The following is a 13,151-nucleotide window of genomic DNA, read 5'->3' on the forward strand; positions in this document are numbered from 1 at the left end:
TATAATAATCCAAAGATATATAAAAATAAGTCCTCTTGAGCATTAAACAGCAAAACATACAAATTATTTATTGTATAAGCGTTGTAGAATTTAGGCTTCGAAGTTATCACATCCAATATGGTTAATTTATAGTAATACACTGGACGAACAGACACCAATCATCATGAAACACTACCTACTAAATCAAAACATCAATTTCTATTAAAATTCGCTTGTGACATATCTTAACAACTACATTAATTATTAAATAAGAGATCAATTCAACTCAGTAGGAAGTATAAACAATAGTAATACATCACAAGGGCGGCTGGTAATTTAACGTTTGCGACGTTTGTTGGTCTGGAGATCCTTGCGGGAGTCAGGGTCAGCGGGGCGGCGGAACACCGGCTCCTTAGCGCTCGCGCTATTAGCAAACTTCCACTTGGGATAGCGCATCTCCACAATATTTGGGTTAACGCATTCGATAGGGTTGCCCTTACCGAAGTACAGCTTGCAGTCGCGGCAGCGGCAGTAGAAGCTTTTCCCCAATGGGCGTTCCGATTCCTCCTCAGTTGCACTAGCACCATTAGGGCTAGGACTCTTAGGTTCATCCTCAGCCTCTTCCGATTTGGACTCTAACTTTTTTGGTGCCACCTTCTTGCGGACAACCTTCTTACGCTCCACAATTTTCGGCTCCTCAGACTTCGGTTCCTCCTTCTTCGGTTCAATCTTTTCCATTTTTGGTCCTTCTATATTAATGATCTTGGTTACCACGCTGTCTATACGATCCCCCTTTCGAGCAGGCTTAACTTCTTGTTGGCTCATTTCTGGAATAACAACAATGACATCTTGTTATTCAAAGAATACATTTAACAATACTGTTGTGGCGCGCGACGTAATGTCAATGAACATCCCGTTTACCAATAAACACTCACGTTTTGCTTAAGCACTGTGACGATTCAAGGATAAAGGGGAATATCTGCGCGGCTTTTAATATTTAGGTTCAAAACGTTATTTTACTTTGTGAACCTTTAGTTTCACGAGCAAGAAAATGTTCGTGAGAAAATTCCTTTAAGGGGCACTTCTGATGTCTATTTATAGCCCCCACTTGTCCGCCAGCTATCTCACTATTAACACGATGACATAATAGTCAGTACTTACTTTTCGAAGCAGTTGAGCGTCAACAGGTAGATTTGGAAACGATAATAGATTTTATAGTCACTTAACACGGAGCCGCAACAATCAAATGTCAGACCGCACGTGACGTTTTTAAATTAGTGGGTATTGATTGATGCAGCGTTACAATACATGTAGGTGGCTGGCAGATATTCTGCGCAAGTGCAATTTACCGGTGACCTACATGTTACCTGCAACCTTAGCTACGCCCGGGGAGACTGTTATAGACGCGAACAAAAGAGTCGATAACTAATTTATTTATATTGTAGCAGCGCTCTTTGTAGTACTTAGATATTTTAGCGTATGTATTTGATAGGTATTCTCGAACATAGTCCTGTCGTAATTTTCTTTGTCTTTATTCAACTAAAGGGTTTTAGAATGCCTTTGTCTTTGTCTTACTCTATGAAACTCGAAAATCTTTTGTATCAATTTGTGCCGGTGTGTGTTGAAATAAATGAATTCGAAAGCAAACAGTTGATTAAGTAGTTTATTGGTAAAACTTATGATCAATGCCAAGGCCAGTTTTCTTTACAGACAGCTTGATACTCTCACCTCTTATTCCAACCATTGTTTTTGTTTGCCGACTTTGTTTCTATATACTTACTTACTTTCCGTCTTAATCTCCAATAACTAAAATATATGAAGACTTTGTTCATAAATATTTTTCTATTCATCAATTTAGTTACAATTGCATAAATAACAAGCTGATTGTTATTTATTAAATTGTACTGACATTAATGAAAGAAAAAATGTGTAATTTCATATTCATTCTGATAAGGTTTCCTTAAATAAAACATGGGTTTGAAGAACTTTTATTATTTCATCATTTTCTTAAAACATTGAGATTGAGTTCAAAAATTACTACTAGTACAATTACTTGTTATTACTAACATTAAAAATAGGTTACATTAATACTAGAATACTTTCACAAAGTCTTGAAATATCATAAATTATTTTTTAGTAAACAGAATTCAAAATCGAATCCAGAAATATAGTAAATTTTTTGTTTCGAAACTGGGTAAAATTAAGTTCTATATTTATAGGCTGGAACTGTATAATTTAGTACATTAAATGTGACGTAGTAATTCGGAAAATTTAATATTAAAGTTCAAATAATTTTGACACTTAAGATAGTTAGTTCACATAGACATTAAATTGTAAGTGGTTCAACTACAGACATCTTAAATATAAAACTACATAGGAAACGGGTGGAAAAGGACAGAAAAATGTATTTTATTTTGAGCTTTCTTTACAATACTGAAAACTTTCGATGTTGAGGTTTTTTTCGTCACCAACCCATTTCCTCTAATCTACAATTCACATAAAGAGAACATTTATCATTCAAAAGTGTGTATCAGAGTTATCTAATACACGTACCCTTTCCACCGGCTTAAATTCACCAGTTTCCATTTTTTTTAAATATTAAACACGAATACGTGCACAAACGAGGACTCATCACACAGATTTTTTTTTTCATTTTCGTTTAATATTAATGATATACACATACACATAGAAATATATATTAAATAGTCGCCAACCGGCATCAAAACAGGGTCCAAGTTGCCGGTGGTTAGAGCTCCAGAGAGAGAGTGAATGAGATTAAATTGTTGTTTAAAAATCTTTGGATTTGCGGGAGAACTGCCTTCGTTTAAGGCATAAGCAGGACAAACATAGATGGCCCTAGGTGGCCACAATACTCTAACTTACATACTATGACACCTTTTTTATAAGGTGGGGGGTCCTCTTGGACACCCATTCCCTCGAGGGATAAAATGGGTGGTATAAGTGGTGTCAGACAATAACTGACTAAGCCGCCTTTAAAATTAAATTAAATTAGCAGGAGCAACTCGCCATGTCGAAAATTAAATTCGCCTATTTCGCGATTTCGCCATCACAGGCACAGACCCGAAGTGTATTCCTCCCAGGATCATATAGCCCTCTAACCAGCCAGTTAAGGCAAGAAAATTCGTGATGGTGGTTTTTGGTTTAAAGAGCATCTTATGTGCTTTTTACATTACAAACGCTTTTTTGAGCCAACGATAAATTAAAACGTTTTAAATTTAATCACAAAATTAATTTCAGTTTCTTTCGTATTCCGCAAAATGCAAGTTGATACGTCATTGCTAAAAAAGCCTCGTGATAATTAATAGTTTTGGTATTCAATGAGCATTTGTTCATTTTTGTCCGACGCGTTTCCGGAGACCAGGTGATGCAGCGCTGCATTGAAGTCATCGGCCATTTGTACTTCATCTGAAATGCAAACAGTAATTTCGATCAATTCATGTTTTTTCCATTCACGTAACAGTTTAACTTTCATTTGGACAGATACAACTCATCAACTTATTGCGTTTTATTTTTATTTATCTTATTTTATTCGGGTGTAAGTGTGCAACTGGTTAGGTAAACAATTATATTAATTTATTTTATTTTAATTATGTTATAAGCGATGCAACGGTTTTCTCACGAATATTGATAGATACAGGAGCAACAAGACCCATTAGATCCGACGGCGTGGCGTGAAAATGAAACCTTTAAAATGTTTGCCTTTTAGTTCCGTCTAATCTCTGAAATGGCTGGACGGATTTTTGTAGAGACTTATATTGGCAGGTAGCTGATATCATAGGGAGTAACCGATTACTTCTATTTATCTATAAAAATAAAGTAAAATTGCGAAAACAAAATATATAGATAAAGAGGCTGCATGAAATCAAGACGCACAGTAGAATCTAATTTTAAGTGAAATAAGGTGTTATCTTACGTCTAAACATCTCATTGATCGAATGGTCGATCTGGCGGTTAATGCGAATTCGCTCGGTGTCCGTCAAGGGCCGTGGCACTTCGTGGTTGACCTGCGTCTCGGCACTTCTAGCAGAATATCCTGAAGTGCCTGTAATTTTTTTTTAGTAAGAATTTATAGAAATTCCGTACCAAATAGAAAAGTTTTATGAGGCCTGTTTTAGAATGTTCTACTTACTCGGCAAATAGTCTATGATCCCGGAAGACGATCCACGATCGTTGGACGATGAGACGGCAAATTCCTGAGACTCCGTAATTATATGGACTGAGCTCGCGACACATCTTCTAGTGATCCTTACACGTTCATTACCATCAGCATTTCCATCAGCATTTCCATCTGCATTGCCACCTGCATTTCCGTAATATCTATGGTCATTACCATATTGATGTCCATGCTCATTACCATATTGATGTCCATGCTCATTACCATATTGATGTCCATGCTCATTTCCTTGACCATGTCCATGGTCATTTCCGTTGCCATGTAAGTTGCCATTGCCGTGTCCGTCTCCGGCTCCATTAAAATCTCCGTTACCATCTTCCTCGTCACTAGACACATATATGACTTGTTGGACAGGCCTGTTGTCGTTGGCCGCATCTCTGAGCGTGTGGCGAGGACACGCCATGTTAAAACTGGAGTTCACGGATTCGAAACAGCATTCTTTATTAAAGTTGTTGGCGTGCGTCACCCAGAAGCTTGCCAACCCTTGAAGCATTCTAGATCTCTCATGGTCTCTAAAATAAACTGTATTTTCGATTAATGCATGCCCCTCTGCTCCCCAATTCCGCTCTTTGCAATTATAGATGAATTGACGAAAATTGGATTACTTAAATATGATACAATTCATATTCTAATGTAGTGAATTTGTTGAAATTGTAAATAACGGAATTAGGGCCCTGTTGCTATGCTGCCGGAAAATCAAGAATAAGAATTATTTTTTAGTTTGAGAGTCTTTTTGCTAGGGTAAAGGAAACTCATTAATCTATTGAATATTAGTTTTTTTTATTTTTCCTCGTTTTAGGCATTTTATAAAACTAGCTTTTACTCGCACAGAAGAACACAAATGTAAAATATGATATAATATGTAGGTAACTTTGTAAATCTGGAACTTTCCTATTATCGGTGTATGTATTATCTTTTAGGCATTTGAATTGCAAAGGCTGTCCCCGCTCCGTATAATAATATATAGGAGACCAGAGAGCGAACAAGATTGATTGCAATTCACATGTATTTCTTCCAAATTTTGAGAAGCTACATGGCTCCTTTTGCCTGTTCCATCGTATTTCACATTTAGGAAAGCCTACGCATGAATGTATGGCAAAGCATGTTCCAAGTAATTTACTAACTATTCAGAGATGATTAAAGATTCTACTTTATTTGTTAGGACTAAAATGATGTTTACCTATTTATAAGAAGCTTCTTGCATACAACCCATTTCGCAACAACTATCTGTTAGGCTTAGCTATCTGTAAACCGACGAACACTTAATTTCAGTTTGATTTAAATTAGAATTTCGCTTCGCTCTTTTACTTATATGAAATAGTCAATTAAATGCACAGATAAGCTTTTAATTTGCATTTCGACTGAATATGCAATTCGCGCCATATTGTGAAGTAAAGTGGACGAATAGAAGACTTAAAATAAAAAGACACTGTTTCGCATAGCTGGGTCTAATTTCAAGTGAAATAAGATTATTCTTACCTTCAAATCGCTTTTTAACTTGTTCTTCGATGATCTCATTGAGCAGATCACGCTGGAAAAGCGTCATGCACACCGGCTCGCCAGCCAATACAGGATTCACGAACTGAGTCGCCCTGTCCGTTTGATGTACTGAAAACAGATTACCAATTTAAGCGATAATCAAAACTTACAGCGTTTGTATGTGGGTGACCTCGTTCAGTGGATTGGGTATGTGTTTGACTGGCTTTTTAACCCCAATCGCAAAAAGATTGTTGTTATAAGCTTGACTTGTCTCTCTGTGGCATCAGGTCCGTAATGGATTGAGCAATATGTATTAAATGTATTGTTTCTATTTAGTTGTGGAGGTTGAAAGCGGGGTAAGCCATTGGCAGTTACGACTATCTGGACAATGAGTACCGAGTCAACCTAGTACAAGTCCCAAGTTTGTGGCCGCTACTGCTTTCCGCGATACCGGAAGTCGCGGGTTCGATTCCCACCCAGGACAAATTTTAATGTGTATAAGATGAGCACGATCATTTGTTCCGAGTCTTTGTGTAATTTATCTATTATATATATATATAAGTATGTTTATCAGTTGTCTAGTACTCATAATACAAACTGCGTCTAGTTTGACACTAGATGGCGTTGTGGTTAAAATATATTTTCCGACGGCGCGCTCGGATCGCTTTACTATCACTATATCAGGCTAAAAGGATGGAATAGTCCTGTCCGTGATGATATATTTCATAGATTATGAACAGTTATAAGCCCATGTTGTCCGCAACGGCTTGAACACTATGTCAACTTCAGCATCTGAAGCATCTTTTATGGTTCACTTACTACAAAGAATTTATCTAAACAAATTTTGTTTTAAAACAACCCTTATCTTCAGATCTTCGCGGACAACCACTTTTATTATATAAAACTATAACTCAATGTTTATAAACCGAAAGCAAAAGTGCACATGAACAAAATGGTCGCCATTGCCAAAGGATGACAATGCTAATCGATAATACCGCACGAACCCTGCATTTGCCAATCGGCCATTTAATTCAAGTCTTAACGTCGGAAATAGCATATATACATCTCCGTGACGACTTCCGAGTCACACAATACAATAGACTCCTTCACACAATAGATGAGAGTCTTGCTTGTCAGAACTTAAATACTCATTTACCTATCTACCTATAATGAACACTTAAGATCAGTTTGATTTCAATTAGGATTTCGCTTCGCTCTTTTAGTCACATAATCACAGGAAAGAAGTAATATGAGGTATCTAGGGGTTGTGTGATCGCTTGGGAGGACCACACCCAAAAGTGAGAGGGCATTTTGAAGACCTACTTAGTTAACGTTAAAAACAACTCACCACTCCTTGACGGCATTTCATATATTTCCTCCTCGGGCTCGTTAAACGGTCCTGGCATAGGATGGTCCATTTTGAATAAATCTGAATTAAATTATCCGGAGTCACAAATTACACAGCTCACAGCGAACAGCCCTTGCCTTATCGACCCTCCCTGACGCAATGCAGTAGGTAAAATCCTGCATACCAGCACGAAAAAGCTCAGTGTTCCCATGCGTTATTCATCTCGATTCGAAAACGATTCATAATTAACAAATTAAATAAACAACATATTAACCCTCGTGGGATATATTGTTTTTTTTTTAATATAAAGTAATAAAATTTCGGTGGTTTCAAAAATTTTCTCGATAAAATCGAGGTATTGTAATGGCGCATTTTTCAAACGAAATATGAAAAAGGGCGTAAAATGCTTTTTAACCCGCCTTTTAAGTACTAATTATTTAATATTTAAGTATATTGAATAGCCTTCGCATCTATTTTTGATTACTGATCGATTAGTTTTAACTGTAAGTAGCTTATTTACGTCCTATTTACTAATACAGACACACTTGAAATATTATCAACGAATTATGACTTCGTACTTACGTTTAATGCATTATTTTAATTAAACAAAATATAAAAGGTGTTACTTTGAAAAGGTTCTCTCTCTGTCCTAAAACGTGAAATTAAAGTACCTAAACAAATGCTTCTATCAATTCTTGTCACACTTGACCACTGTATAATGGCTTTTACATTCTGTTTATTTGTTATATTACTTTTTAATTCTATCTACCCCTATGCCACCACTTTCGGACGAATCTCCTCACTTTAGGCTCCATGCTAATCTGCCCCAAATTATCGTTTCAGGAAAGTCGGCTTCCTGATCTTAGTTATTCATGAATTGACTTAGGTACTAATGTTAGTTATATTATTTATTCGGATAGAACGACTTGTTCGTAATCCAAAGGAGTCCTTAATAAAGAAGACCGCTGTTTATTAATCTCTTTGCTTTGTCCAAACTATAATTCCGCCTCACGAATGTTATTGTAATACTGATATTATAATTCAACTAATTTATTTATTGTTTAGAAAGGACTGTAACAAACGTGTAGGCATCATGGCACTTATTGTTTTACAATGTAGACACATGCTTTACTAGGATTTAAGGATAAGATAGGAATCAGGTTTGAAATAACAAACACTACATTCAATAGACATTTATTTCGACGAGACACAGAGTGAGAAGGACATCACTGGGACATCACACGAATACATCATCATGTAATTGTTACCGTTTACCACCCAGGCTTTTTTCAAGAAAATATTTAAAGTCTCCAAAAGTAGGTATATCCTATAAGGATCAAAAATCAGTTTTAGCGATTTTATTTTTAACAATAGGTACCCTTACACGTAAATTAATAATTTGGCATCAGTCTGCAGCCTTTATAAGACCATACCGTTCACTACCTAATCGCAATAATATAAGACCCTGCCCGATTGCCATAAAAGACATTCTTAGCTTAATTTATTTGAAACTAATCGAAATAATATAACATTTTAGAACACATTGGTAATGCACATTGGGTTCTCTTCAATAATTTTGTAAATAGTACCAATAATAGAATTTAGATATGGCGTAGAGTGATTACAATTAGGGTACAAATAAAAATGAGTCACAGTTCACATAGACACGACAGATACAGGTAGGTTGCGTGCAGGAGGTTCAGAACTTGAAGTGTTGGTGGCCAGAGTTCTGTGGCTGCGGGGGTTCATCGCTGATCTTCCACTTGGCCGCTGCAGCGGTGAGGTCGTCGGTGCAGTCAGCATCGCGCCGCGCCTTGGCAAGGATCGCAGCCACCACCAGATCGAAGTACCCCCTCCTGTACACCTGCAGCTCCTTGTTACGGTTGTTGTAATACTGCTCCATGTGACTCGCTGGACGGCCACCCAGCTGCTGATCGCCCGCACTCCCGTCTGCAAGGCCACAAGAACTCAATGAACAAACAGATTTTGAATTTTTCATTTATCTTTGGCAACTGAAGCCACAAGTATTTCGTGTACACTTTGCTGTATTATACCGAATACTGAGACCGTTTAGCACGTTTAAAGAACACGCACACTTTGAAAAGAGGATTACAAGTCGTGCAATATTAATAGTGGGGCTTATGTGTGGCCACGTATTGGGGATGATACAATGGAGGGTTGTGTAACGCAGGGCAACTGTTGAAGGGATAGAAACTGGTACTTTCCCTTAACGACGGTACAAATTGAAGGGTGTCAAAGGGATTTTTTTCGGTAACAGCATGTTGGCGGTTTAATAAGGCCTAAAATGGGGCGACCGATATAATCAAGATCATATTACATCGACAACGGCCATTTTGGATGGGTCAAAATGGAGGACTTGTCGATACTTATTATTGTTACATAAATAAACACAAAGTTATTGCTCTTTAGACTATTACCTACATACTTGTATATGTATTGAGTATGTATATGTATGTATATTTTTGTTTGCCTGATGCCTAATAAACCTATAAAATATACTTGGAAGTTGAGTTGGAGAATGTGCTCACGGGATCTCTTTACATAAGTAAAGATCTCTTCACTAGTAGTGGCATAGCTGATAAAGGCAATGCGTACTAACATATTAAATGTGAACTTTTCTATCAATTAAGTATTTCAGTAGATACTGTAGCTACGATAGATTAATCTACAAAACAACATTAAATTCTTAGACACATTCATAAAATCTTTAAATATGATATAAGTACAGTGATGGCTACACTTAATAGTTTGTATCTACACTCTTAAAACAAGCCAAACTTGTGAATGTAAGTGTCACAACTGTACACAAGATTCTAGTGTGTTTATTTTGATTATACCTCATTAACATAATGATTTCAAATCTAAGGGTGTTCTACTGGTACAAGGTAACACGGACACTGTTTTCTCTAAGCATACATTATGTGAAAAAATAACAGAAAAAATTAACACTGAATCAAACTAAGTAACCCATTCCCCCGATTTACGAACAAAGAAAGCTTCACATAAGCCCGCCACACATAAGCCTACATTTGACGCGACCAACAAATATAGCTACTACATTATCAACACAATCATACGTACTTAAACTCATGTTGAACTCAGCAACTGGTGATATTGTCTTCAAGATATTTAGGTAAATACTCGGTGCTTAGCGATCTGAACTGTTTAGAGCTGTAGCGCGTCAAGAGTACCGCATTGATTGGGCCCGAAGCTTGCACCGGATCGAGTGCGCAAGTGCAGTTGGAACGTGCGAAGCCCGCCTTTAACGAATGCGCTACGTATGTAAGAGTTCAGAACCCAACTGAAACTAGCAATAAGTCTATTAATTATACCTAATATCTAAGCTATTTAAATTTTCTATCAGTTCTCTTACAATATTCGTAGTATTTAATAAACGTCACAGTTAATTCGGAGGTTGTGTATGTTATTTATTTCTGTACCAATTTTGAACTTTTCATTTGTTTTCAATAGCGTTCCTTATTCAAGATTTATTTTTGTTTATGATTAAGTTTATTAGGAGTAAAGAAATACATAGAAAGTTACAAAGAAGGGATTTTAAAACACACCTGTAGCTTAGGTCGTGAGTCTCACGATTAATATTAAGAATGCGCCTATATTCCCCTAAAACTTCATTTAAATACTTTATAAGACTAAAAATAGTAGAAGTACAAACCTTTTTCAGAATATACTGATACTTGGGGATTTCGTAGCAAAGAGATCTTAATATTGAAATCTAAAGCAAAATATTTTTATTTAAAATAAGACTTTCAAGCACTTTAAAACGTATAATGAGAGTTGAGGGAGATGTTCCGAAAGATATCCTTTATCAAAACTAAAAGCGGGGTTTATTTACAAATTTCCCATAGTTTGCTAATAATAAGCTAGGTTTATCTTCAAATAAGTTCCCATACAACTTTTATTAAGTCCTTAATACTTTTGCTTTTATGATTTAGCTGTAAAAAAAGTTAGAAAACTTTCACAGACTTACTTATTCCAAGTTCTACAACTTTTAATGCTTATTAAAATATTGTGCACAATGATATTAATTATAAAAATTGGATAACTTTGCCGACGAATTAAAATATCCACACATAAGTACTTAATATGACATTTGTACTACAGTTTGCGAGTAGGCTTAAGTTCACGATGTAATTCTGGCATTTCAGAGAGACACACACATTTTAAAATTTAAGCATTTAAGAAAGAGGTTTCTAGTAGTTTATTTATTTTCATTGTCACGCTACCTGAAGCTATCCTAAATAAAGAAATAATGGAGCACTAGCTTTAGCTGGCAGCTTTGCTAACCTGCATGTCTGCTATAGCTGCAAGAACATTTCCCTCCGTTAACGCAGTCGGATAAAAGTAGAATAAGTCATAATCAAATGTTTCAGCTACCTCTATATTAAATTTCATCGAAATCGGTACAGCTATTTGAACGTGACGCGTTAAAAAACAGGAAACACAAATACAAACATACAGACTTTTGCATTTAAAATATTAATGCGTAGTATGATAAATCTCTTCATAACATATCAGAAAACCTATTCAAGGAAACTTAGTCACAGTTTTCTTCCAAAACCTTTACATAAACATCCATCAGTTTGAATCAAATCATAAAAAACTACATTTAAGCGATTCACGATGAAGTTATTAATTCATCACCATTGCTAATTCAACGCAAATGTTTGTACTTAAAAAGCAATAACGATCTAATTCGAAAACCCTCCTTGAGTATTCTTAACATCAACAGGGGAACGAGAAATCGAGGGGTGAAAAGACATAGGGTATGTTAACGACGTTATTAACGTTTTATTTTATGTCTGTTTCAGATTTCCGCTATTCAAAGTTGCTGAGTGCCTGCTAAATGCCAGTGAAGTGTCTCAATCAACTGGTAAACGGGGTTGGAGAAAAAAGATTTAAGTTCTGGTGAGAGAACAGGATCTAGTCTCGATGCTGACTAAGAATGAAAGTTACACTTGCCTGAGAATGATTATTTGGGGGGTTAGCGATATTTGTGTGCTAAATAATTACAAAGGTTTCAAGAGTGTGGAAGTATAAATATAATGATTCAAATCTATGTGGTCTCTTATTTGAAGCATTTTAAAACCCTGCTATTAAGTAGTCAGTATCTTGTAATTTCAGCTGAATAAATTGCTTAAAACTATTAACAGGTAGATACCCACTCGTCTACTGTTATTCGTTTATTTAGGTACCCAAAAAAGGATAAACAATATACAAGTTTTTTTTAAACACAATATGTTAAATGAATAAAAGGCTTATTTCAGTGATGATTTAGATTTGGTAACTATGGATTTGGTTAATTGATGTATTAAGTACATTGAATTTTAGGCGATCTGTATTATTGTCTGAGGTAAAAACAAAACCAATGGAGTATAGTTTACCTGCTTTACGTTTACCGTCTTTAGTGGCACACAGCTTTAGAGGAAAGAAATCATTCATGTGATGTAGTAAGTAGTAACCTACTTGTAAGTATTCTTTCCTATACATATTTTGATGGAAACTGTAGTTAATCAGTATCTTATATTAAGGTAGGAATTAATTTTACCGTAACGTTAGTGGTAGCCGTCGTAGCTACTTTGGTATGAACACATCTGATAGGGTTCTCAATATGTGAACCATCTACAACGTTAAAGGTTCTCAACCTTTCTTTGAAAACTGTAAGCATCGCAATAGACCTTACCTTTTGGATGATAAGACGTAAGTATCAACGAAAAGAAGATCAAAATATTGTTAAAGTATTGCAAATCATTGCTGACAAGCGTTGCAGAAAAACATTCTGAGAAAACCAGATTTATGGGAGCCCGCCTGGTAATGCTAAATATTTCTCTTTGTATTTTGGGAAAAGGCCTTTTTCCACCTGCGGGACATTTACAGGCTGATAATAAGTGTCTATCTTCTGAGAAGATAGCAAATCCTTCTCTCTTTTGATGAATCTTATTCATTTACTTTCATTGTTCAAGTCAATATATATGTTTATATTGTACTAGTATTTTTGCGTTACTATAAGAGACTCAACCGGAGTCCACAGTCAAACTGTTCAAAATCAGCAGAGAATAAATACTAATTTAGTTTGTTTCACACATATTTCTTTTTGAGACGACAAATGGA

At 35.9% G+C, this 13,151-nt stretch overlaps 2 protein-coding genes across 3 annotated transcripts; both read right to left on the reverse strand.

Annotated features, from left to right (window-relative positions):
- LOC113508328 (FK506-binding protein 4-like) lies at positions 1-2,024 on the reverse strand. Of its 2 annotated transcripts, none has more exons than XM_026891299.1 (2): positions 1,141-2,024; positions 1-806 (listed from the first exon to the last, which is right to left on the reverse strand). In XM_026891299.1, exon 2 carries the CDS (start codon positions 802-804, stop codon positions 316-318), a length of 489 nt encoding a protein of 162 aa, XP_026747100.1. In that variant the 5' UTR covers positions 805-806; positions 1,141-2,024; the 3' UTR covers positions 1-315. The 2 variants fall into 2 exon arrangements, with proteins under 2 accessions (XP_026747100.1, XP_026747108.1); XM_026891307.1 differs by lacking the exon at positions 1,141-2,024 and adding an exon at positions 915-974.
- Positions 2,025-2,145: 121 nt separating this feature from the next.
- On the reverse strand, positions 2,146-7,203 carry LOC113508320 (annexin B11-like). Its single transcript, XM_026891287.1, has 5 exons — positions 7,002-7,203; positions 5,654-5,782; positions 4,130-4,696; positions 3,914-4,042; positions 2,146-3,405 (listed from the first exon to the last, which is right to left on the reverse strand). Exons 1-5 carry the CDS (start codon positions 7,069-7,071, stop codon positions 3,299-3,301), a joined length of 1,002 nt encoding a protein of 333 aa, XP_026747088.1. The 5' UTR covers positions 7,072-7,203; the 3' UTR covers positions 2,146-3,298.
- Positions 7,204-13,151: the final 5,948 nt, after the last annotated feature.

This window comes from Trichoplusia ni, chromosome 1, assembly GCF_003590095.1.
Source record: "Trichoplusia ni isolate ovarian cell line Hi5 chromosome 1, tn1, whole genome shotgun sequence".
Classification (NCBI taxonomy): Eukaryota; Metazoa; Arthropoda; class Insecta; order Lepidoptera; family Noctuidae; genus Trichoplusia; species Trichoplusia ni.

What these genes read in the sequence shown, in the direction of transcription:
- LOC113508328 (XM_026891299.1), bottom strand. Translation starts at nt 804, where the DNA reads ATGAGCCAACAAGAAGTTAAGCCTGCTCGAAAGGGGGATCGTATAGAC.
- LOC113508320 (XM_026891287.1), bottom strand. Translation starts at nt 7,071, where the DNA reads ATGGACCATCCTATGCCAGGACCGTTTAACGAGCCCGAGGAGGAAATA. An exon ending in GATCATAGACTATTTGCCGA is followed by an intron (nt 4,043 to 4,129) that starts GTAAGTAGAACA and finishes AAAAAATTACAG; the next exon opens with GCACTTCAGGATATTCTGCT. An exon ending in GATCAATGAGATGTTTAGAC is followed by an intron (nt 3,406 to 3,913) that starts GTAAGATAACAC and finishes TTTGCATTTCAG; the next exon opens with ATGAAGTACAAATGGCCGAT.